At 43.3% G+C, this 27,017-nt stretch overlaps 1 protein-coding gene across 1 annotated transcript; it reads right to left on the bottom strand.

Moving 5' to 3' along the window:
- Positions 1–4,901: 4,901 nt before the first annotated feature.
- On the bottom strand, positions 4,902–14,538 carry SLC32A1 (solute carrier family 32 member 1). Its single transcript, XM_048820386.2, has 3 exons — positions 14,457–14,538; positions 9,049–9,825; positions 4,902–7,042 (listed from the first exon to the last, which is right to left on the bottom strand). Exons 2-3 carry the CDS (start codon positions 9,424–9,426, stop codon positions 5,855–5,857), a joined length of 1,566 nt encoding a protein of 521 aa, XP_048676343.1. The 5' UTR covers positions 9,427–9,825; positions 14,457–14,538; the 3' UTR covers positions 4,902–5,854.
- Between the last annotated feature and the right edge of the window lie 12,479 nt (positions 14,539–27,017).

Raw genomic sequence — 27,017 nt, 5'->3', positions numbered from 1 at the left:
GACAAGGTAGTGATCTAGGCTGCACAAGATAATTTAAAGCAATTCCCCAAACAAATACTGCCTAATCTCTTAAAGGTTAGGTCAGGGCAACACACAAGACAAGTCTGGTGAGCAAGGGACAGCTCTTCCAGGATCACATTTAAATCAACAACATACTTGGAAAAAACATAAATATGTTGGGGAAAAATATGGGGAAAGGGGGAGGGAACTGGTAGAGGGTCGTTTTAATTTATAGTGACTTCCAGCATCCTTTGCAAAGAAATGGCTGATGGTGCAGTTTTTATTGTGTCTAGGAGTGATTACGTTGTGTGAGCAATGCCAGCTGCTGATCAGATATCTCTCTACTACATCTCTTTTATTATGGATTTACCAACAATGTGGTGGGCGTAGTACTTGTTTGACTGGTTTGTTATTGTATCTGCCCTTTTTCTTCTAATCATCATATCATTGGAATTCATATATTTCCAGGTCTTAGTGTGAGAGAAATAGAAGACATTCATAGAAGACCCACACAGAGCAAGAAAGACAAACGGACCCTTCCAGAAATTGACACACACTATGAACATGGGCAGATGGCCACATCTGCACACTCAAAACCAGAAGTAGATATATTTGTAGACGCATACAGGGAAGGACACATATACATCAAACACACAGAGGAACATAATAAAACAAAAGAGGTGACAGACAGGATCAGACCAATGATCCATTTTGCCCAGTATCCTTTCTCCAACAGTGACCCATACCAGACCTTCAGGGGGAGTGTACAGAATAGGGCAATTGTGGAGTGATCCATCCCAGTCTTCCACTCCCGGCTTCTGGCAGTAAGATGGTTCGGATCACCCTGAGGATGATGCTGCATCCCTGACCATCTTGGCTAATAACCATTGAAGGACCTTTCCTTATCCAGTTCTTTTTTAACCCAGATGTATCTTTTGGCAATCACAGCATCCCATAGCAATGAGTTCCACCAGTTAGTTGTGCATTGTGGGAAAAAGTACTTCCTCGTGTTTGTATTAAACCTTCTGCCTATTGAGTTCATCCAGTATCCCCTGGTTTTTTGTATTGTGTGAAAGGATCGATAACACTTCTCTATTCACTTTTTCAACACCGTTCACAATTTTATAGACCTCTATCACACACCCCTAGTCATCTCTTTTCTAAGGTAAACAGCACTAATGTTTTTATTTTTTCCTCATATGAAAGCCATTCCATAGCCATGATCATCTGTGTTGCCCTTCTCTGAACCTTTTCCAATTCCACTATATCCTTTTTGAGAGGGAGCAACCAGAACTGAAAGCAGTATTGACCATGGATTTCTAGAGTGGCATTATGATATTTTCTGTCTTGTGTTCTATCCCTTTCCGAATAGATCGTAACATGCTATTAGCCTTTTTGACCACTGCTGTGCATTAAGGTGAGGGTTTCATAGAACTAGCTGTGGTGACTCCAAGATCTATTTCTTGGGTGGTAACAGCTAATTTAGATCCCATCATTGTATATGTATAGTTAGGATAATTTTTTCCAATGTGCCTTACTTTGCACATCAGTATTGCATTTCATCTGCCATTTTGTTGCCCAGTCACCCAGTTTTGTGAGATCCCTCTGTAACATTTCACAGTCTGCTTTGGATTCAACTATCTTGGATAATTTTGTACCATCTGCAAGCTTTGCCATTTCATTGTTCACCTCCTTTTCCGGATCATTAATGGAATATGTTGAACAGCACAGGTCCCAATGCAGATCCTTGTGGCCTCCATGACCATTCCCCTCTCTCCATTGTGAAAACAGACAATTTATTCCCAACCTTTGTTTCCTATCTTTCAACCAGTTACTGATCCTGAGATGGCCATCCATGTTATCCCATGCCTAGTTAATTCCCTTAAAAGCCTTGGGTGAGGGATCTTGTCAAAGGCTTTCTGAAAAAATCCCTTTCTGAAAATCTAAGTACACTATATCCACTGGCTCACCTTTATCCACATGCTTGTTGATTTCCTTAAAGAATTCTAAGAGATTGGTGAGATATGACTTCCTTTTACAAAAGCCCTGTTAACTCTTCCCCAACAAATTGTATGTCTATGAGTCTAATAATTCTGTTCTTTACTATAGTTTCTACCATAGGAAGATACACACACACACATACAAAACACAAGGAAAGGTACTAACACAAACACACAGAGGGAAGGGGTCATTCACCCACCCAGCCTACACAGTCATTCACCCTCTAAACAGATACTAGACTCTTTCTTTTTTTCCTTCTGGTTATTTTGCAAAACAAAACACGCTCCTAACTATAACCCTCTGGGTTTGCTCTCCTTCAGAGATCTGGTAGTTTGGCGTAAACTAAACGGATGTCCTGATCTCCCTGTGGAGATTTACATTTCCTTCTCTTTTTTCTGCTGCCTTCCTTCTTATAAGGAGTCTTGAGCGACACGTCCTCCCAGCCTCTGAAACTATTTGGCCAACCGGGTGGGGTTTCTCTCTCGCTCGCTCTCCCTCTTACCGCATTGCAGAGCTAGCTGGGGATGAATTACTTTTCAAGGAGCATTCAAAAAACAACAAAAACCATCCTATCTCTTCCAGGCAGCGACTAAGTTAATTTTTTTGCAGCCCACAAACACAAGTTATTTTTAAGATGAGGAAATAGGATCTAAACCTGCGGAGATTGTATCTTTTTCCTTTCCATTCAGATTCCTGTTTAACTGAGTGCTCTCAGATTATTTGAAGAACATTTTGGAAATGGAAAACGGGGGACTTCTGTTAACGATTCCTTTATTCCCGGAGTAGTGACCTATGAAATTGACATCAAAGGAGATTACATGTATTAAAATGCTTCAAACCTATTGAAGATCAACGGACGCGATATATTGGCAGGGTGTTTTTATTTGTAACTAATGAAGATGTTTTGGCCACTTACACTTGTCTCCCTTAAATGTACAAATCTCAATGGGAAGATGGCATCGTGTTAATTACACTAATCAATCCCCATATTTTTTGAGTCCTAGGGTTTTGAAGCAAGCCTGTTTCGCGAATTCATTTGAATTCAAACAGTAACATATTTAGACCTTTTATTTCGTTACAAACTCTCCCCCCCCGCTAGGACAAATGAACCAAGATGTCGCACAAACAGCGAATCTGATTCTGTGGGCTTTACTCACAGAAAATGTCTTGTGAAATCAATAGGAGATTTAGGTGAGGGCTGCAGTATGGGTAAAAATATTTTAAAGTATTAAAATAATGATAAGCAAGATGTCCAGCTTCCAAAACAGAATTTCCATCGGTTAGAAAGAAATCAATTAGGTGATTAACCCTATGAATTAGTTGTTCTGATTATCAGAGTGACTATTATTATGCAAGACGTTTAGAATGTCCACCTGTTACTAATAATTTAATTCGGTAATTAGGAATAATGTATTTCTATAATGTTATTGTTGGTGTAGCTATTATTATTGGCCATCTGACCTACAGTGTAATTTTGTACAAAGCACATGAAAGGTGTGTGATCTTGTTATAGTTAAAAGAAATTAGGGTGGGGGAATTAACTTCTCTCTCTTTTTGAAATCGGTGATTTCAAGTAGAGGGTCAAAAGAGAAAAAAATATGCTTAGCCCTTCCCCCTCCAACAAGATCCAAGCTCTTCACAGGCTGGTTACAGTTGGGAAAGGGTCGTGATTGGCTCAGAGTGATTTTGTTAAGGAAAATGAAAAGGGGGACTTGTGGCATCTTAGAGACTAACACATTTATTTGAGCATAAGCTTTCCTGGGCTACATGCATCCGATGAAGTGAGCTGTAGCTCAGGAAATCTTACGCTCAAATAAATTTGTTAGTCTCTAAGGTGCCACAAATCCTCCTCCTCTTTTTGCGGATACAGACTAACAGGGCTGCTACTCTGCAATTTGTTAGGGAAGGCTCTGGTGCATCTCTCTAATAGTAGCTCTTTAGGGGCTTTTCTGTCTGCTCTGTAGCTACAGTGGGAGGGCTGGAGCTCATTATCTGCCAACCAGTTCGCAGAATTGGTGGGTTGAGGACATTAAATATCCTCAAGGGGTCTCCCCAGGGAGCGTCCCCTGCGTAAAAAGCTCCCGGGGTAGGCTCAGGGTAATTATTTAACCAGCAAAAATGACAGCAAGGGCGACCTGCCTGGGCGCCGGTGTAAAAGGAACCCCTTCCCAAAATCGCGTTGTTTCTGGGCTGAGAGTGGAGTAGGATTCGCCGCAGTTCAGTTACAGTAGCCTGAACACAGGCGTCTAGCCCTTGTGAAGAGTCATCGACCCTGGCACTGTTCGGTTACCTGCTGCAGCCCAGCCTGGCAGCTGGGAATGAAACGGCAAATCAGGAAGAGGGCAGGGGCTTCGCTCTTGACTTCAGGGGGAGTAACCCCCACTCCTTTAGCTGATCGGGGTGTGGCGTGAGTCCCCTTGTGTGGGGTCTGGGCTAGTGTTTTACTGGGTGGACCTTGTGGCAGCTGAGGCCATGGCCGCCTCTCCTGTAAGGGCTGTGTCCAAAGCTGCAGAGCGTGGCGAGCTTTCCCAGCCTCGCAGTCACTGCTGCCACGCTTTCTTCTCGCAGCCCCCAGCCAGCAGCCTTCCCCCGGGCAAACCTCCCATTCGCACGGGGCACGACTGTGCAAATCAGTGGGAGTGGGAGAAAAGGTCACTGGGGCCGCTGTGAGGGGAGTGGGGAGGGCCGGCCCTTTACTTTCTTCTTTCCTTTATTTTTTTCATTCCTTCTCTGACTTGCTTTCTCTTCCTTGTTTCAAAAGCTAAATAAAGAAGGCATCTTCCCTTCAGCCACTCCTAACCCTGCCCTGACACCTGCGTACTCCTCCTCTATCGCTCATGATGTTGGTTAGACTTCTCCAACCTGCAGTTCCTATAACAAACCCAGGCCAGCCACAGTCGTTATGTTTTCTCTTTATTGTTTGATATATTTATGTACCACATTGTACGTTAAAGATAAATCTTCTGATATACATTTTTTTTCATCTTATTTACCACAGTTACACCACACGGACATTTGAAACAGCTGCACAGATCTGGTGGATTGCACAGAATGAGTTTTGTCTTGTTTTTGTGCCCTGAACGCTTTCAAATCCAACAACTTTTTGTTAAATTTAGCTGTCATGATTATTTAAAAAAAAAATAAGGAGAACTGAACTCCAGGTCTGTGATTGCAGCTGGAGGCAAAAGGTCTTGGTCAAATGGGATTACTGGATATGAGTTAAAATGGAAGAATTCAGGATATGTATTTATTATGTTACTACAATGTAAACATTACATCTCACTGGGATCGTTGGTCACCAGCTGTTACCATTTTGACTGTTTGGGCGTTCATACAATCTAGGTCTTGTCTACACCTCTGTAACCACCCTTCACAGGGTATAAAATAAGGCAACCTCCCTGACCCCACCCACTGCTCAATATCTACTTTTAATTTTACACAAAAAGAACCCAAATCCATTGGGTTGACAACTGTGTTTCAAATCTTGCAACCCTGACTTGCATAATATTTGTAAGACTATTACCTTGAAAATCGTTTCTAGATAGGGCATTTTACAACCCTACAAGATATATTCTAAAGAAAATTCAGACCATTGTTTAGAGGGTAGGAGGGTTGTCAGATATTTTCCTTCAAATACTTTCTAAAAAAAGAAAAAATATATTGAAATCTTAGCTTATTAAAATGACTCCAGGGCAAAGACTTTATTTTATTTTATTTTTTAGGTTCTATTATGTACTTTGTTGGATGCACATAACTAAAATAATGAATCTTTTCTTTAAAAGGATACATAATTGTTTGGCTATGTGGATGTTCAGTGTAATTCTCTTTTAATGCAACCAGCTCTGGCCACTCTTTAGTCTTCTACGTTGGAACTGTAAGCCTCAATGAGGCCTTCTAAAGAATGGATGAATCCAGACACGCTGCATATACCACCTATAACAAAAATGGCGACATCAAAGAAAACATGGTGCCACATGAGCTTCCTCCACAAGAGCTTGAGGTGGAAGAGACTTGGGAGCAGGAAACAGAGGCCTGCACCTGTGAGGCTCCCTGTAAGACCCATCAGGAGGGCAAAATGAGGGACATAAATAGCCATTAACAAGGTGAAAACTACCAGGGCACACCTGAGGGTGAGTCCCCAGGACTTGAGCCTCCCATCACCCCCATAACAGTTAGGAAAGACCGCCCTGTTTCCATCCTGGAAAAGGGACTTCTCCAGGACTTCCACAGCTGCAAAGAAGGGCAATGGGTAGGAAAGCAAAGCTTTGGCCACCAAGAAAAGGTTGACTACCGCTCTAATGGTGGAGGGCAAGTTGTCTGTGATGACTTCTTTAGTCTCATCAGCCCAGGTCAGATAGGCTACCAAGGCAAAGAGTCCCTTGAGAATACAAGCTGCTATGTGAGTCCAGTTCATCATGCAATGAAACTCCTTGGGGTGCTGCATGTTCCCCTCTAAGGAAGGCAGAAAGATCTGGGAGGTGTAGCTGAAGACGATGATGCCAATGGAAATGGGGAACTTCTTCACATCAATGTAAAACTTGACTTTGTCCCAAGCCCAGTCGCGTGCTCTGGAGAGACAGTAGGCAATCACCAAAATGTTGATCACAAAGTGGGCTAAGGTGCAGAGCAAGCTGAATTTCGAGACAGCCTTGAGGTTCTTCAAGAAAGCACAAGGCAGGAGCACAGCTGTGGCAATGATAGACCAAGATTTCTGGGAGACAGGCAAGTTTGGGAAGCTATTGTACATCAGGTTCCCACTGACCACCACATAGAGAATACAGGTCATGACCAGCTCAATGATCTGAGCCACATTCACAATCCTCCCTCCAAGCTTGGGAAACCTGGGAGCACAGCAAGCGTTTGCAATGTCGACATAGGAGTCTCTCACCCTGACTATCTCCCCATCTTCATTCTCTTCGTAAAGACAGGCAATAAGGATTTTCCCAGTGTAGCAGCAAACTACTGCAGCGAAAATAATTAAAAAGAGTCCTAGATATCCACCATGAAGGATAGCATAGGGCAGGCCAAGAACAAACATCCCCTAGAAAGAGACAAAATTGATACTGTATTGTTCATTTTAGCAAGAGACCACACACACACACACAGCAGCAAGATCTCTCTCTCTCTCTCTCTCTTTCTCTCTCTCTCTCTCTCTCTCTCTCTCTCTCACACACACACACACACACACACACACACACACGATTTTACTCGATGCAATCAGATCACAAACCAACAGCATGATCCTGCTTCATATAATCAGGTATGAGAGAGAAATTAAAAATGAAATTGGACAAGGATTCCTGCTTCACTTGTCCGTCTAGAACTCTTTTTAAATGTCTGTATATTTCCTGAGCCGCTAAACTGAACTGAAGACAAGCATTTTAATTTAAAATAAAACCACATTTGATCAGAATTTGTTAAAAATCTGTATTCGGAAGGAAAGGCAGAGAAGTTAGTCATTTCAGAATTGGAAAAGGAATACTCCTCACTACTCCTCACGATTTCATAAAACATTCACTCTTTATTATTATTTTATTATTGGTGTTATTATTACTATTTAAATTTCCCAACCTCTGACTATCTCCTATCAACCTTTTAATTCCCCACTCAAACATATAAGACACTGAATCTGGTCTCGATCAAAACAGAGACCCCATTTTAAGGGGCAACTCTGGGGAAAGGTTTGGAAATATTCATGTAGCCAGATTAAAAATCATTGGGCTGCGTCGCCACTTACAACACACACTCTCCGTGATGCAGTTGCTTTTGACACACTGAGGATGTCCCTGCATTTGAGAGTGCGAGTTGCTTGTGGGATCTGTCCGCATTATTAAGATACGGAGGGTGACACCTTTAAAAGTCTCTAGCTGCTCTCCCCCAAAGGACTCATTTCCCATTTGAAATGGCCTATAATCCCGTAAGGAAACACGCTTTATCTACAGGATCATTCTGGAGCTAGAAAGTTGTGGGGACGGGGGGGAGAGGGGGCGCTTGCTACGACAGGCAAACCCACCACTGCTGTTCTCTTCGTGTGCATGGTGCCCAGAGGGAAGGGGTCCAAGGGGGAGAGCACTGATCTGGGAACGTTATCAGTACAAATGAACTACCAGACGGAAGCGTTTTAATAAGAGATGAGAGACTCGTCAAACCGCTCCGGTTTTATTTGCGACGGGTAATCATTTCGGGGTGAAATGGGTAATATCCCACTATCCAGGCAGCCACAGAAGGAGTCTGGGGGTTGGGAGGGAGGCACTAAATCCCCTCAAACCCCAAATGAAAATCAGTCACAAATACCCATCTCACGTTTCCAGCGGTGACTCTCCTGGCGAGTCAGGACTTTGGGAGAAAACAGCGGCAATGGGCACCCCACCGTTCTCAGGTGCGCTCATTCGCTTGCATAGCGCCCCGGTGAGACACTTTAATGCTCAGTGACCACGCCATTGTGGCTGTTCCCGTGATTTCTACCGAAACAGGAGAGAGTTGGCAAAAGCCACCCGCTCCTTCTCATTTTTAAACTTTACTGGGCGGCTTGCCATGTTGGGTGGAGTGGAAAAGGGGATGATCGGGTTTGTTCTTTTTTTAATTTCTTTTAGTAATTTACCCCCGAGCCCAAACCGAATTGACTCCGTCAAACCATAAAGGCAAGCATAGGGGAGTGGGCTGCATTCCATATTTGCACCCTCTGTTGGCCTGAGCTCTCTGTTCGCACAAGCGTTTTGCACCATCAACATACAATTCCCGAGAGGAAAAAGCGCATACAACTGGGGGTGGGAGGGGCTGACATGTTTGTGTAACAAGCACGATCTGAAACGATGTTGTGAGTTTGTGTGAGTGTGTAAACACCCGCACCTCACACACAGAGACCCCCAACGCATGTGCCTGCCATGTCTGGCTGGTATGTTTCACGGTTCTGCGCCATACTATAGGCAGCAGGGAGATTTCATCCTCCCCCCCGGTTATTATGATGACCCTTATTTCCTAGACATGCCTGCAAAGGTAACCTGCAGCACTGAGGGGCGTGCAGTGAGATGGCCCCCTCCCCATTACCTGGATTGCGTTGGTGACATTCCACCCAGCTTCCCAGGCCGTGATCTTTGGCTTGCCTTGGCCGGAGAGCTCCGAGCATATGCCCTCGTCCTTGGAGGCGGACGGGGGCAGGGGACCCGTGCCATCCCTTTGGTAATGGATATCCCCTTCTAGGGGAGGCTCTGCTCCTTCTTCGCTGGCGTCCGACTTTAAGATGTCCATCTGAAGCCCTTGCCTGTGCTCCATGTCCAGGTCATCGCAATGAACAAAGCCCACCGCCTCTTCATCGGTCGCCGCCTGGAAGCCCATCCTCGCAAACATGCCGCTCACTTTGGCCTGGGACTTGTTGGAAACCGAGGTGGCGACGTTGGAAAGCTTGCTCCGGATCAGAGTGGCCATGTTGACTGACTGGCTTGGGAGCCTCTGGCCACCAAGAAGCCGGCGATCCTCGGCACCAGGCGAGAAAGTTCTGCTACTCCGGGGCTGGCAAAGCCGCTATCTCCACTTCCTACCGCAGTTGGACCTTCTCCCCTTCAGTGTCGCCTGGAGCATGACCCCGCTCGGGTTGAACTCCTTGGCACCTCCCGATCCACACTTCGCCCTCTTCCTTGTGCATATAGACTGGGGAGTGAAGTAGGGTCGCGGAGGGGTGGCGGGTGGGGTCTCTGCAGTGCTGGGAACGGGGGTCGGCGGTCTGGTGCCCAGCCTGTGCTCCAGAATATCCCCGTCCCCTCTGAGCAGCAGAGACGCGGGTCGGTTGTCTCCAGCCTCAGTGATGCCAGTCCAATGCAGAGGAGCCTAAGGGGAGAAAGGCAGGGGGACGTGGGATGATCACCAGATTGCCAACGCAAGCCTTTTGCTGTGCACACCACGTCTCCATCCCAATGCGCCCATCTATCAGAAAGAAGGGGAGAGGATTGCTGCATTTCTGAGGGAGGTACCACAGTCCTCATCAAAGCCCTTCTCCCCCCCCCTTTACACAGCAACACCCACACCTTCTAGGCTCTGCCATCCACACTGCAGAGGGAGAGGGATAGTTGGCGGTGGAAGGAGATGGGGGGGGTAGTTCCCCCTCACTGATTTATATGTACATCTATATTTGTTTATCTATCTTCCCAAAGGAGCCGCCTAGCCCTGATTTGGGAGCCGATTTTCGCTGGCAAGACAGGGACCCAAAGAAAACCCCCACTGGAGGCTGGGAGCTTCCGCTTCCATCGTCTTGTCTCTCGAACGATTCCTGGGTGTAATTAATTTTGCTAGGAATCCGTGGATCATTTTCTGAGCCACATATAGACAGAACACTCGTGCCATCCCGGCCAAAATACGGTGTAATGCACTACAGCCGTATATGGGAAGCACAGACACCCAGATTTAAACGGCTACATACCTTCTTTCTATATTGTATAGCTAGATACAGACTCCTTGTTATTATATGTATATCATCCCTCTCTATGTACCCACACAGATCCCTTCTTATTGTCCATATAGTTTATATCTACAGTTTAAATATAGATTTCTCATTATATGTATATTCTATATCTATATCCACATACAGATTCCTCCCTATTGTTCATCTATTTTATATCGAGATATAGATTCTCATTATAGGTATATTCATATTTATATAAATGCAGATTCCTCCCTCTTGCCCATATATTTTAAATCTAGATTCAGATACAGATTCTACTTTTGTATACATAAATTCTATAGCTGCATGTAGGTACAGATTTCTCCTTTTCGTCCAAGTTCTATAGCTACAGGGGCACATGTAGATACCACCTTATTACATATAGATGTATAATATACTTTAATTTTGTTTTCAAACGCTTACATTTATTTTTAATGCAACAGCCTTAAAATTATTCATTATTTTTATTTAACATATTTCCCTGGGCAAGAGATTACCCGGTATGGTGAAGAACTGAATAATCAGTCACTTTGCTATTCCATTTGGGGAAACCTATAAGGAAATCTATACCCTTTTAAGGGAATGCGTAATTTTAGAGCAGTGTTGCTTAGCGGATGCCATCTTCCTTTCCTCCTGAATACCTGGATAGGGTTTTTATTTCTATTTTATTTTATCAAGATGTTAAATGCAAGCTGTAAAAATCCACTTATTCTTTGCTGCTTTCACAAGACACAATATATATTTGATTTCTCTAGCAACTGAAATATTTTTTTAAAAAACTAACTTTTTTATTAAAGATAAGCAGAATTGTCGACACTACAGATTATTTTCCTACTTAAGTGTTAAAAGACAGGTGACTAATACAAATCTGATTGAACTGAGAAAAGGAATTGGATGTGGAATTAAGATGAAAACGACTAGAGGCTGAAGAAATACATCCACCACTTCTGGAGAGATGGAATTATGTTAATAATAGGAACCAGTTAAAACAGGGATTTAATAGGCTACAGTGTAGCTGAATTGAACCAATAAGAACTGACACTAATTAGAGCTTCACCAGAATAAGAAAAACTAGTTATTTTATTATTGTTGTTATGTGCGTTGACAATTGTATCCTAATTTCCTTCTGTGATGTTCCTTTTTGGTGATCCTCTGTGCTGACCTGGGTGCGAAAGGTCAAAGAGAACCCAAACAATGATGCTTATTTATAGCAAACGATTCTCTGCAAAAGAAGGAAGGCCCTGCGGTGCATGAGCAAAACAGGGCTCATCTCTGCCTTTGCTTTGGAGAAGGAATTATTACAAATCATTGCACAAATAGGTCGAGAAAGAGGAGCGCTGCCCATCTTTGATCCATATTTAGAACATGCGTTTGGAGCTACGGAATTATCAAGTCGCAACTAGAATTTAACTTACATTTTTAAAAATCTCCCTAAAAATTTCTGATCACAAATTTAGGTGTGATTTTTTAAATCGATTAACGGCTATTTCCCACACACACACACACACACACCCTACCACTAAAAGAAAAATTATTTTTCTTTTAATTCAACAAGATTTTAATATGTTCTAACATACGATGGAATTTGTTGTCGAAAATGAGGTGGGAAAGGCATGTCTGGGGTTGTCCGGTTCATCCAAACCATATTTCTTAAACCCAACCCTGAGTTCTCTGATTCCCAAAACAGCATAGATCAAAGGGTACCAATTAACTTCATAGGACTTTAACTTGTGAAACTGACTTGAGCTGTAGTAAAGCCCTGAGAATTTTCCACATAACCCACAGAACGAAACAGCTGATAATCCAACAAATATATTGTCTTTTGCTGGACTGTCAGCTCCCCTGCAATTTTTCCACCAGTCAGATAGCAAAGGAGTGGAAGAAACGATTAATTATATAGTAATTTGATGGTTTTTCCAATGCCACTTAAAATATCTTGTTCCTTTCCTCCAGTTTATAATTGTTCATTAGCATAAACGAAAGAAAAAAATCTATTTGATTTTTTAAAAAATCTAATGTATCGACTAGCTATTAATTACTTATTATTTACAAACCTTAGGGAGCGTTAAACTAGCGATCCTATTTATTCTCTATTGAAAATAAACATCTGTGAAGAATGTAGATACTTGAAACTAACCTCTTTGTTTCTCCGGTCATTTTGGCTAGAAATGGCAAGCAGACTCCTGGTGCTAACAAAATATTTCTGTGAACGCCCCATTAGTGGACTTTAGCTATTTCATCAAATGGCGAAAGCCCCATTTTTCCCATTAAGTGCTTTTAGTTGTATGATGTCAGTTGCACCTCCCTCACCAGAAAGCCACCAGCCAAATAAACCCTGGCCCAGCTCCCATCCCATCCACACCAAACCTAGGGCAGCCCTGACAGACACGGATGCAAATAAACAAACTCAACCCGGGACACGGCTAAATGTAGAGTCAACCAAACAGGGGGCCAGTGTAAATGGGGTTTCCCCCTCGCCGATTAATTTCTCCAGCTCTTTGTTTGAACCCAGATTCCCATCGTTTAAAGAGACCACACTGGCAATCGAAGCAGGATTGGGGGGGGGGGGAGGTTCTGGGACCAAAACAACCACCCGTGTTTGGAGCTACTGGGGGGATTTTCGGGAGGTAAGAGCAGGGCGCTGAGTATCAGGGAGACTGGGGCTATGGCTCAGGGCTGATGTACTGAGTCCAGTAAGCAAGGCTAGATGCCGAAACATGCCTTGCACAGCAGACACGGCTCGCTGGTCCCTAACACAGCACACGCCTTGCCTCCGTCTCCCAGCCCGTTACTTCTTCCCCCTCTTGCGGGGCATTAAGGACGCAGGGTGAATTCCTGACTCCTGTGATGTCAATGGCAAAGCTCCCATCGACTTCACTGGGGACAAGCTATATCCCACGGTCTTCCTCTTACACAGCATCATCATGTGCCTTATAGATAAACAGATGCATCTCTCTGCATACACTAGGGAACCAGGAGTTTGTGTAATACGAGTTTGCTTGGTCACCCAGACAAGTCTCCCTTTCCCTGGTACAGAATAATACAAGCACATCTCTCTCCTTCGCAACCAGGGTTTGTTTCACTAACAGTCCCGGTCCTGTTCCCTGCAGCATCGGCTCCAAAGAAGGATGAGTCCAGATAACTAACTCGCGCCTCTGTGCAGCTCTGCATTGTTACCAGGGAACAGAAACCAGGGTAACAGCAGCCTCCGAACTAAGCTCCCGTTCCATCCACACTGGATTGGTGTCGAGTCCTCAGTGCCTGAACTCCTGGTAAAACGCCCATTTGTATAAACCGCTCCCTGACACAACGCGGACCGAAGCTAAGAAACGATACACAGATTCCTCGAGTACAACTTGCCACCCCTATAAATTACATCTTTAAATGTAATCTGGATTTCCTAAACTGAGTTTAATTTTTTTTTAAATACAACTAAATTTAAAGTCCATCACCAGCTAAATGTTTTGTTTGTTTGTTTGTTTTTTTACATACCTACACATGGCACTCCGCTTCACTATGTTTAAATTCTACAGCAAAAGAAAACAAAAATCTTAAAAGGCAGTTTGCCTCTGAATAAAACTGAAAAACAAGCAACAAACTAACAGACAAGCAATACCTCCCCTCGAGGAAAAAGTCCCGATTTACAACAATCCCCACTGAAAATGACTCTTCCCCCTCCGCCCGCCCGCCCCCACCCCCCATACCGGAGAATTCTGTCACAAGAAATTTTAACTTCCTCCTGGCTAGTTTGTGTAGGTGCCTGAGTGAGTTTCCCCAGCAGCTTTCTTTAATGGATTTCTGTAAAACCTACCCTAAACTTTTGCCATGGTCTAAAGAATGGATTCAAGATATAACTGAAAAGAAAAAAGAAAGAAAGAAAAGAAAAGAAAAGAAAAGAAAAGAAAGAAAGAAAGAAAGAAAGAAAGAAAGAAAGAAAGAAAGAAAGAAAGAAAGAAAGAAAGAAAGAAAGAAAGAAAGAAAGAAAGAAAGGCAAGCTGCAGAGAAGAGTTTTGACGTTTACCTATGCTTCTCTCTTCATCTTCGCCGGCAGTGCATTATTCCACTAGAAAGTGGGGGATGGATGAGTACCAGGGACAGCAGAGAGAGAGAGAGAGAGACTGAAAAGAACTACGTCTACGTCACTCATGCTTCCCCCCCTAACTAATCATTATCCCCAAGCAGGATGTTACATCTAAACATTGCCCAAAGGTTAGCAGGTCTCCGGGGTGCATTTGATCCGCAACTAATTTCCGAACGGAGCTAAAGCAGAGCAAATAACAATTCCTAAGTCCCTGCTTCACAAAGACGGAAGGGTTTCCATTTTTTTTTTTTTTTTTTTTTTTTGTACGTTGCTTGGCTATATAAAAACAAAGACGTGAGTGCTTTCTGGAGCCTCAGTCACACCGGGCGCTGTCTGGAAGGGTCTTCCTTTCCACCCCTTGTATTTAAACAAAGCGCATCCCCTTTCCAGCCTCAGAACAGGGCGAGTATCTGTTCCTAAAGGGAAAGCTAACTGACGCTGACCAGCTTGTCTGCTTTGACGGTAAGTTCTCGCTGAGCCTTGCCAATGTGCCAGGAGATCTGATGGGAATGGAACTGCCTGGCAAAGCCTTCCATGGGTTAAATACACTCGCCCTTATCTACACAGCCCAGGCACGGTGAGATTTGCAGTTGCGGCTCCTGATTTAATAACCTGGGGGGAAACGCTATTCATGACTACAAATCCTGGGGGCAGAGGAGCCCATACAAAGCAGGATTCCTCCTACAGCTGCTCTATGCACCGACTCTCCTAATATGAACTGCAGATGGGCATAGCTAGGCACAATCACCTTGCAAATGGGCTCTCAGCCTGGAAGCAGTTCTTATTCAGGAAGGGAAACTGGAAAAATACACGGCCCGGTGCAAAGTCAACGGGAGCCTTTCTACAGTTCTGTGTTGCAAATTTTTCAAGGGGTGTCTACGAGAGGAGAGGTTGTGCAAGCCCTTTGCTCTCTGCCTCAGTTTACCCCCCTGTAAATTGGGCATTATAATGGGATTTACCAAACCCCAAAGGGTGCTGTGAGCCTGAACTAAAGGCTGCAAAGAGTTTGGAGAGCCTCAGCTGAAAGATTCCATGTTCAGGGTGTGATCATGCATCTAACCTGCTCCCAGTGCAACATACAAGAGATTTAGGTCTTCAGAAAATTAGACCTCAGCACACTGGCTCTGGTTATTTGTGTTCCACTTAGGAGCTAATCCTATAGTAATTTCTCCAGTCAAATAAATATACTGAGAGGTCAATCCCCAATTCCTTGCACTTCCCAAACTCCAATTGATTTGAACTGGAGAGTTGGGTGAATCACCACTGCAAGATCACAAGGTGTGTATAAGTTTTCACTTGAAAATGATGAGTTTTGCTTTGATTTCATTTTAGCTGATTGGTGTACTAGATGGGTGAGAGACCCCATGTGACCAGAGAGAATTGTGGGTACTTGAAGGTGCGACTGATAGCATTTATGTGTAGTGAAAAAGCAACTGCCCTGTAAAATGTGTACCTACTCTGTACTTAGACATAGGAATGTATGTTTTGAAGTTAAGTGACCAGGGTGCATACAGCACTTGTCACAAAAAGTCAACCACAGATATCTCCTAATTCTTAGTCTAGGGCAAAAATTGTGATATCTCGGATAGTATTCTGAGGTAACTGTTAGCAACTGCTGATTTTAAGGCCACTATTGAAATCAATAATTGTATCTATATTTATATATGGGTGTGGATGTGTAGATTAGACCACAGAGGTCTGAAATGGCAAAGATTTACCAACCCATTGAGAAAAACTTGTACAGTATCTAGCTATCCCTCTGGTATTGTAAACATGCACCTTCTTGTTCTAAGCTTTCAGACATGAGTGGCTGTACAGTACAGAAATTCATTCCAGTTCTTTCTTCCCTCTCCAGCCCCCATTCCCCCACCTCAACAGAAGCCTTGGAGGTGAATTCTGACAGGATAATAAAGAGTTGCACAATACACTATAAAAAGGCAATTAGGTAAACTGCTGGATTGGGACAAGCCTTTGTGACCGGGTTAATAGCTCTGAACAGAGCTGGGAATTTCAAGAGGGTAGAGAAGGAAAAAGATGCTGATATATCAGTGTGCTTTGGGCTGGGGGGAGGGAGTCGGCAATAGTCACCTAACTACATCTGCATCATTTGTGGAGGAGATGTATTGATAGTCTTCTTCTGAGGAGAAAGCCCTGTGAAATTCTACCGTATGTCCCTTCACGGGGGTAGATCTCTTGTTTGAACTCTGCTATAAAAGTTTATGGTGGAATCTGAGGGCACCTGTATTTGTATTATAAAGTTCTTTTTTACTAGCATTCCAGGTTATGGGATAAAAAGTTAGTGAAAGAACTGACAGTTTCCCTCAGAAACACACTACATCTGAGTCTTGCCAAAAGAAGTCGGTACCATTGCCCATCATCTAGTACCATAAAGCACAGAAATGTGGAATAACTACTAATGAGGTAAACTCAAGCTTCTGTTATTATGAATGAATTTTCATCAGCATAACATTAGCCTGGAGCAATGCAAGGGTTGGCTATAGTAGAACCACTCTGTGAGTGGCTAGATCCTCACCATCAGGACCAAATCCATCATTTTATGGTTTTTCAGAAACAAAAAATAGACACTTGCAGTCAGTGAAGGACATAAATTCACACCATGTAGAGGTTAAGCACAGGAGTTTATTACATACAGCGCTGACAGAGTGTCACCTTTCTTATTAGCCTTAGAGACACTGTTAATTAATTGATTACAATGAAATATATGGATTTTTTATGGGCGGGGAAAGTGATGGGGTAGGCAGTTTTACTTTTTTGGATGGGTTTAGCAGCAAGACATGATAGCATAGTAGCCAATAGTTAAAGGTTACATAATGTTTTTACTTATGGTTTTAAGTTGACAAATTAATGTTTAATTAGTACTTTAATAAATGTATTAGTATAAAATATATATGTTGAATTTTGATTTGTGGTCCATAGGAATGAAGTAGCTCCTTTGATTGTTCAACAGATATATATTTAGGGGTAAAAGCAAAGAAACAGTGAAAGTATATGACAATAAAGATTGTTTTTTAAGTTGTTTATTTGTGTTTTAAGGCAGGCATTGGTCCCTAGGAAAGGGAGATGGGAGGACGCCAAATTTTATACTGACATGCTTGAACCTTTTATAAACTCAAGGTTGCATGTGTGGGAAGAACATCTCCCTACAGAAGAAACTAACACATCATAAACAGGGCTTCTTTGTTCTATTTGCAACTTTGAATAAGACACAATTATTGCCCCCAGCATCTGGTGTTTTGCTAAGCAGGCATATTTTAGGAAAAGCAAGGTTATTTTTGGTTATTTTGCCTTTTGTTTTAGCTATTACTAGGCCTCTGACCTCTTGACCAAACTCTGGACTTTGGGCCTGTACACAAATCCATATACCAGATTATTACATTAGCAATGGATTTTAACCCTTCAGTCAGAATCACCATTATTTTAGGTTAAGACAATAGCATAAGAAGAAAAAACAAAAAGTAAAAGCTCCATGAGAAAGAGCACATAGTGCGTGTCTTCTTCTTTTAACAATCTGCACAGAACATAATAGAGGGCATACTGGCTCATACCAATGGTCCATCTAGCCCAATATCCTTTCTTCAGACAGTGGCCAGTACCAGATGCTTCAGAGGTAATGAACAGAGAAGGGCAAAAAGAAAAGGAGTACTTGTGGCACCTTAGAGACTAACCAATTTATTTGAGCATGAGCTTTCGTGAGCCACAGCTCACTTCATCAGATGTGTCACTTCATCAGAGAAGGGCAGTTATCAAGTGATCCATCCCATGCCATCCAGTCCCAACTTCTGGCAGTCAGAGATTTAGGGACATTCAGAGCATGGGGATGAATCCCTGACTATCTTGGTTAATAGCCAACTGAACACAAAAATGACTGCCTGACTCTGTAAACAGCAAAATTCTTAAGATTTATAAAGGTGCAGTACAGATAAAACAAAGATATAACAGATGCATAACTAAAGGCATCACGGTTTTAGATCAGTATCTCTCAGGATTTAGCCTGGTAGGAATTTTGCCTGAGTAAGGACTGAGGAAAAACTGAGTAACATCTTACAGATTTGACCTCCATTTTTTTTTACACTTTTCAATATTTCTCCTCTGACATGAACAAAACTTCCCATGAATCTCTGTGATCTTCATATGCCATGCAAACAAATCATTGTGAACAACAAAATAAAAATCTTCCAAAAATGAGAATAAGACTAAAAAAAATGTCCTAGGAGATATTTCTGTTAGGTGGGAATTAAATTTAATTGTGACCTTGGCTTTCCTGTTGAAATGAAAAGGAGGTGATAGTTGTTAGTGTTTATGAGATCAGATTCCCAAGCTCGCTGTGAAAATGGCATTTCTCCCATGGGTTGGATTCATGTTAATAGGGTTTTCATTGACAACATATATAAAGCTTCATCACTGTCAAATTAAATGAGCATTTAAATAAAATATTCATATTTATGTCTTGAGTAGTACACAGTATATTTTCTAGGACACAATTATAGTGTCATTTTGAGAGTCGAGGAAAAGCATAGCATATGTACGCTTGGTAGCATTTAAACCCTTCAAAATTCAAATTAAAAACTCAATGTTCTTTGCTTTCTGCTAGGATTCTGTAATCTGATCAATAAATTCCAGTCAGTTATCAAGACCATCAAAAAGGGATGAGGTCCATTTCTCCTGTACAAAACTGAATTGATGACAAAATTCAGGTCCCATTTGTAAACAGCTGCAGAAAATTGAGCATCAATATTTTACTGTAGTCTGGACAGCAACCACCCAACACACAGCACTCTTGGCCCTCTCTATGCCAGGCAGGTTGTTCCTGTGCAGAGTAGGAATACTCTATACTGGGGGTGAAGTGTCTGTGTGTGCTTAGTTGCTGTTACTAGGTCAAGAGGCATATGCTCACAAATGTGCTAAATACACTCTTCTGACCCACAGGCCTGCTCACAGGATGTCACTGCACAGGTCCTTTCATAGGAACAAAGGCGCATAGGAATTGCCATACTGAGTCAGACCAGAGATCCACCTGGTCTTGTGTCTTGTCTCTGACAGTGGCCAGAGTTACATCAGAGGAAGTTGTAAGAAACTCCATCAAGGGCAGGTATGGAATAACCAGCCCACAGGATAAGTTACTTCCTCAGCAGTTGACGCTTGGCTCACACCCTGAATCTTCAAAGTCAGTATGCCTCTATTTTTTCTCCATGGACAGTCTGGGGAATGACCTTTCTGTTGGCACTGCAGGAGTCAGAACTGGGGCAGAACACTACTGCCCTTTGCTCCCTTGTGCTTCCTGGAGGCAGTGCCCAGCCCCCACCAACATTATCCCTTAATTGTTATTTTTCATCCTTTATTTTGTATCCATTCTGCAGTGAAGAAGGAAGGCCAACACTGTATTATTCAGACCTATCACAAATTTATTCCAGCTATACCCAAAAGCAAACCCACAGCAGCAGCCCACGGGAATGCAAGATCTGTCACTGAATCAGTATGTAGGTACTCCTGATAATATGTTCACAGCTAACATAGGGAAGCAGTCTGCAGATGTTATTGAAATGCTCCCATAACAGCAGAACAAGAATACACCATACCATATATTACCCACACCTGTAGGTTCTGAGATTAGACTATTAAGGGCCACATTCTGAACCAGCCTCAAATTAGCCTATAATTTTGCACTTCTGCTTTTAGACTCACAACTGACTTTGCAAGCAAATATTAGCATTCCCCACTCTCAAATTTTGCATGTGTATGTAAATTGGGCAGCTGGGTACCTGGCTACATGATACACATGAGCAGATGACTGTGCACATGTTCAGGGTGCTTGCCCACTTTTGTGCAAATCTAGGAGTGCGTAAATTAAAGAGGGTGCTGTAAATTTGGACCTGAAGTTTTTAAAAGTCTTTGTGTAAAAGCAAAGTGGGGAAGGAATTAGGGGGAGAAAAAGAGGAAGAAATATTCCCCAGAATATTTATTCACGCTTGATGGACCTGAGCACCAGAACAATACAGTTTCCAATACTGCATTGCTTGCTTAAAGATAATGACCCATGCTGGAACGGTCATGGAGGGATTGTGAAGGAAGCTCTCTCCCCATCACACTTGCCTACTCCCCACTTTCCACACTGCCAACACCTATTTTTCTTTATTTAAATTTTATTTTTTGAGACCATCTCGGACTCACCATGGCTGATCTATGTCAGGACAATTGGCTGTACAGGGAGAATGGCCAGATAAAAACTGCACTTCTGTACTTATCCTTTCCCATAAGGCAATAACAAGTGTGGCAAATTGCCAGTACGATTATGATGGGTCCCGGGCTTCCTCTTCTTGGGGGTGGGGCAGGGTCAGGGCACAGTTTCTTGCCTCTGAACTAGGGTATTTACTGTCCCACTAGTAACCCAGAGAAGGATAGTGGAGAGGGAGGGACACAGGCCCGCCGTCTACTCCGGGTCCCAGCCAAGGGCCCTAGGGATAGTAGTAAACCACTTGAACTAGTGCTTCCTTCCTGTGGGCTACTTCCCTCTCCTGCTCTTCAGTTTGTGGGGCTTCCTGCCCACTCTCTCTCTCTGCACAAGCCGGGTGTCTCTTTCCCTAGGGTCTTGGTCTTCTAGCCAGTCACGGCATTTCTCCAAACTCGCCTCTACTTCAACTCCTCCAAACTGCTCTCTGCTCCAACTCCTTCCCCTGGCTGACTGAAGCAGGAGTTTTTTATCAGGTGACTAGCTTCAGGTGCTCTAATTGGCTTCAGGTGCTTTTAATTAATCTATAGAAACCTTTCTTCCCTCCACAGGGAATAAGGCTTCTCCTCATCCTGGGACTTACACATCTCTCCTATATCACTCTCCTGCTGCCTTCTGGCCACGTTGTATCACACAAAGGACAAGCAATGAATTTAACAGGGCAAAAACAATTAGAAATATATAAACATAAATACCACTTTTTAATGCAGCAATTAACTCGTGAAACTCATTGCTGTGGGACACTAACCATGCAGATATTTTCAGCAAGATGAAAAAGAGTATCAGCCGTCATTACACTACTCAGGATAACAAACACAAGGGCAACCAAGTATCATGATTCACAGCATGTAGGGCTCACCAGCTGGGCTTGGAAAGTAATTTCCTTCCGTAATATTGTATGATACAGTTGGCACATTACATAAGGGCTCTGAAGGCTTTCTTTGAGCATCTGTTGTGGTGCTGCCCATGCCCTGAGAGTGAACAGGGAACCTGATAGACCATACGTATGTGTTGTGGGAGGACAATTACTGTGTCCCTAACTGTACCTAGCTTAAGCAACAGAAAACAGGAAAATGGCAAATGGCATTTTTAGAAACTTTCATATATTTACAAATAGTAATACTCTGCACTTCTGAAGCACCTTGTATCCCAGGATCTCAAAGTGCTTCACAAACACTAACAAAGATACAGGGTTGTTGTAGCCATGTCGGTCCCAGGATATTAGAGAGACAAGGTGAGTGAGGGAATACCTTTTACTGGACAAACGTCTGTTGGTCCGAGAGACAAGCTTTCAAGCCAAACAGAGCTCTTCTTCAGATTATTTGGGACCTGAGGACGAGCTCTGTGTAAACTTGTCTCTCTCACCAACATAAGTTGGTCCAATAAAAGATATTCCCTCACCCACCTTGTCCCTAGCACCCTGTGCAGCCATGTAGGTGAAATCCCCCTTCTACAGAAAAGGAAACTGAGGCACAAAAGTAGCAACAAATCAGTGGATAAAACAGGAACAGAACCTAGGTCTCCTGACCCACACCCTGTGTTTTTTCTCTAGCTAGGTATTTTATGGTCCACAACACTAGCCTCTGAGCACTTCGCAAAGATTCATGAATTCATCCTCACATCGCTCCTGTAAAGTAAAGTATTATCATCCCCATTTCACAAATGGGCAAAAGGAGACACGGGGAGGTTAAAGAGCCTGATTTTCGGCCATGATGAGTACCCCCAGCTGCCTTGGACTTCGATCGGAGCTGCTGGTGCTCAGCCCCTGTGACAATCAGGCACTAAATTGGTGTCCTAAAATCACGCAGACTGTGGCTGAGCCAGTGATGGCACCAAGAACTCCTGAGCCCCCATCCCGTGCTTTATTCACAAGACCATCCTTCCTTTCCTTTAACTCCTAGGCTGTGACTCCTCTCTCTTAACTGTGCATTCCTCCAGAATGACAATCCCTTTCTTTCTTTCTTTCTTTCTTTCTTTCTTTCTTTCTTTTTTCATTTAGTGAGTGGCTCAGTGCTTTTCATTGCATCTTTCCTTGCCTTTGCCATCTATCCTTTTCCAGTCCCTCTCAAGCCCAACCCAGTCCACAGCCCACCCGAGCAGTGATTGAACGGCGCTCTATTTTCTCTGTGTACCAGGCCAGCACTTTTATTTTTTCCCCGTCTTCCATGGGAACTAGCAAACACATGTCTACTGTACATAACGTCGGTGCCTGAGGCTCCCAGGGGCTCAGCTGCACGTTTGCGACGGCTGATCCATCTGTTGAACATGCCAGTGGCCTCACATTGGATGATTTGGGAGGGAGAATCCATTAAAGAGAGAAAGTCACTCTGCAATGAAGATCAGCATGGTTTGTTTTTTCTCTCCATGCTGCTTGTCTTTCGTCTTCTTCCCTTCTGTAATTGAAGGTGAGTGGCTGATGAGAGGAATCTTGCGGCTGTTATTTATACCCACTCCCAGCTCTCTTCTCAAGGCTGTGTTTAAACAGCAACAAAGAAACACACTTCTTTGTGACCCTGTCATGACTAGGAATAAGGTGGTATCCCTTTAAGTCGTTTATGAGCTCTCTAGTGGTGCTCACCATGTTCTGTGTTTTAGAAGTTGCCAGAATCCTGTCACAAAGCAACAGGATGTGCAGAGCCAGGCCTTGTGTGTTTGCGTAGAGTTAGCAAACAAGGTTATTTGGCACCCGGCTCTGTCCATATGGTTCCCCCATATTGCTGATTGTTGTGTAAAGAGTGAAAAAGACACAACAGCCCCATGGGCCCATAACAAACATGGTGTTTTAAGGCTAAATGGAGCTGAGATGCACTAATATTTTAGGGATTCACTGTGGAATCTGAGCTGCTTCCAGTCACAGGCCCCATCATCCTGATTTTATATATCATGATTTATCCACCCCTGTGCATGAAAGCTCGGAAGCTCTAGCTTCTTCTCTGGCAGTGGGCTGAGAGAGAGAGAAAACAAAAGGCCATCCCATCCAGATTGCCCCCTCCAGCAGCAAAACCAAAAGAGAAGGAAACTCCCAGTCTGATCCTTCTCTGTGGAACCATAGCGTCCCTATTCAGCTATAGCACTTAAGCACGTGTGTCCTATTATTTGTTTTGCAGTAGATCTAAGGAGACAACCGCACCACCCCCACCCCCATCCTGTTCCGGGCCTCATTACACCACTCACTGTACAAACGCAGAACAAAAAGACGGTCCCTGCCTCCACGTTACTTCCATTGTACATCCATTGTCTTGCACTGGCACTGAGATGGCCCAGCTGCTGAAGAGGGCTTTTCCATCTCTAACACCCAAACCCACAGCAACTTCTGCTATTTAACCATTCGCTCTTGTTCTGGTTGAGACAATTTCTGTCATCCTCATACCACAGCTGCAGTATAAAGATCTACACACAAACTGCATTAGATTTAAACCATACTTTCATCCTTCTGCCCATGCCCTCCATTCCTCATTTCTCCACCACGGAAGGGGCTCTGTTTGCATCCCATTCCCCTTCTGCCATGTGCCAGGGCTCTATGTATCCCCCATATTCCCTTTCCCCCATACCATTGGCTTTGTGTGCACCCTCCCCTCACCTGCTGCCACTGTTATTTCTTTTCTTTCTGTCTAGGAGATAGATTATTCAGGGTCTCAACATTTTAAAACTGTATTGGAACAATGAGCAGAGTTGAAAAGGGAGGTATCGTTATGCCAGTAGATATTAATGGCTGTCATCCACTGGTTCTTTTATTTATAGACAATTGCAGAGGAGGTTGAAGCTGGTAGGTCTGCTAATCAGATGCCAGAACATGCTCTACATGTTCCCCGTTTTCCCCCGTTCCATTTTTCTGATTTTCACCAAAAAATCACTCATGCCTAGAATGTTCCCTAAACTTTGGAAATTGATCAGAGGCAGCATTCAAAAGTTATTGCGTAACAGATAGTCAGGCAGACAACCAGAGAAATGCACTGAGTTGATTGTAAGACCTCGCTTCGCTAGACCAAGAGATGAAAAGTTCTGTAGAAGGGCACAGTGCTAGTTTACACGTGGAAAGTGAAATGTTTACATGTGGCTTCTGGCAGAAGCACCTGCCCTGCAGTCCTGGGCCCTGGTTCCTCCGCTGCATTCTCTGTTTGATGCTGCAGGATATTGAGCACTCTGGTCCTGACCCACCAAAGCACTTGAGCATGTACTTAACTTTAAGCATGTGAGTAATCCCACTGAAGCCAACAAGAATTTTTGCATACAAAAACATTTTGAATAAAACATTTTTGTTATTTTAGAAATTTTCCACAAAATATCCGTCTCTTTTCTTGATCAGCTCTGGAGAAAGTATGTGTATTTGGGGTGGGAGAAAGTTTAGGGGGAAGCAGAGAGGGGGATGTACAGAACCTGCTAAATATCACAGAAAACCATGGAACTTCTCAGTCCCCATCATAAATTGTGGCTACACGCACACTCTACCCCCCTTCCTCCACAGCACAGACACATTCAAAAGCTTGTGACAGTGTCTGGAATTAAACATACGATTACAGCCTAATGCTGTTATATGCTTTGCTTACACCCACACACACACCCTGTCCACACTAGACTGAAGACTTGTGGCAGCACCAGCTGCATTACAAAACAGCACACGACTATTTTCCAACACAGCTGTCAGTAGAACGCTTCAAACAATCTCTCTCCTCCGCCTCTGGCCTCTTCCTACCGGGCTCGATTTTGCCCTTGATATATGACCTACAGTAACTTATACTCTGTGTATGTGATTAGATAGATGGATATAACATGGGTGCCCGATACAAGACCCAGTACAAGTGCAAACACAGGAGTGGATATTTTAAAGATGAACAGTGATATGCACCAACATACTTTGGAGTCTATTTTGAACCTGATGCCACTCTCCCTGCTTTTCACTCATGCTTAATACCAACCAAGCAGATAAGAGGTGATTTCTTGTGTTCTGATGCATCTGTCCATCCTTTTGGGGGATTTTTTTTTTATTGTGGCCTGCAATGCTATTCCCTTTCGTTCCTCCTCACCATGAAAAGACACTTAAAGGAATGTTAAGGTGGCCAACCCTGAAGATGACCTATCGTAGGCTTTAAGACAACAGAGTGGAATTTCAGGCCACATGCCGCACCTGCTACACTGGTTACTGTGTCAGCCATTATGGGTAACTTACGAAGGCAACAACAGATAAAAAGCAAACAGCATCACTGAGAAAGGCCTCTGCAAAGCACTTCGGTGAAGCAAAGCAGAGAAATCAGGGGATTGCTCCAGACTTCTGCAGCATCAGGAAGAGACAAGGAGACTACAGTCTCAGAAAATAAGACAATAATAAAGTAATCAGTACCATCTTTTTTTTTTTTAAATGAACTCATAGGAGCAGGTTTTCTCCCCACTGCCCCCCCCCTTTCCTGCTTTCCCATAGCTCATCTTTCACTTTGTCATGCAATTCCCTGTTGGCCAGATGCAGTCTGCTTCATTCCCTTTTTCCATTACACACTCGACTGAGCTGAGGACGAAAGGACCCCTGGATTCCAGCAAGAAGGTAATTAATTGACTTTCTGCTCTCATTGCTATGCGGCAAAGGTGGAAGCCACAGCGGCTACAGTTCATTTTAAATCCAGGAAGATCAGCCATGAATGGCATCATTATAGAGATGATCATCTGCCTACTCTAATGACATTGACTCAGGCACTGGGCAGTCTCCGGGAGAGGAGAAAGCTGTATAAAGAGATCTGGGATTTTGGGTGAAACACACACCTTTAACCTATCAGCCAGGTATTAGCATGTGTAGCATTTTTCTGGCCATTCTCGCTCCATTTCCTGTTTGATTCTCTTCAAAGCACAGCCTGAACAAAGATCCCAGCTGCAAAGCCGCCAGCCACTCACTGACCTGTATTTCCCCCAAAGGTGAACACGCCAAAACAAGAACTAGCTTCAAGCAAAATAAATGGCTGCTCCTGCATCAAACACAGGTCACAGGATTGCACTCACCTGTTCCACTCATTAGAATTCAGCATATTCCAATTTTCTGGTAAACATTCATCATCTCAGAATTATTTACACACAGTACGTTTGTATGGGATGGTTTTGTACTAGACTGGTCTGGTATGCGTAATTTAAGGTTAGGGGATTTTCAAAGGTGCCCAAGGAAATTAGGTACCCAACTTAATACCATTCCCCTTAAAGTACATGCATGCTCATGGTAAATTTGCTCTGGTGACTAACTAATAAATTCCAATAAAATATGGTTGGATAGAATT

The sequence above is a fragment of the Caretta caretta genome, chromosome 13 (assembly GCF_965140235.1).
Source record: "Caretta caretta isolate rCarCar2 chromosome 13, rCarCar1.hap1, whole genome shotgun sequence".
In the NCBI taxonomy this organism is placed as follows: Eukaryota; Metazoa; Chordata; order Testudines; family Cheloniidae; genus Caretta; species Caretta caretta.
Note: the sequence above shows the minus strand (reverse complement) of the source record. Positions and strands in the feature narration are given on the sequence as shown.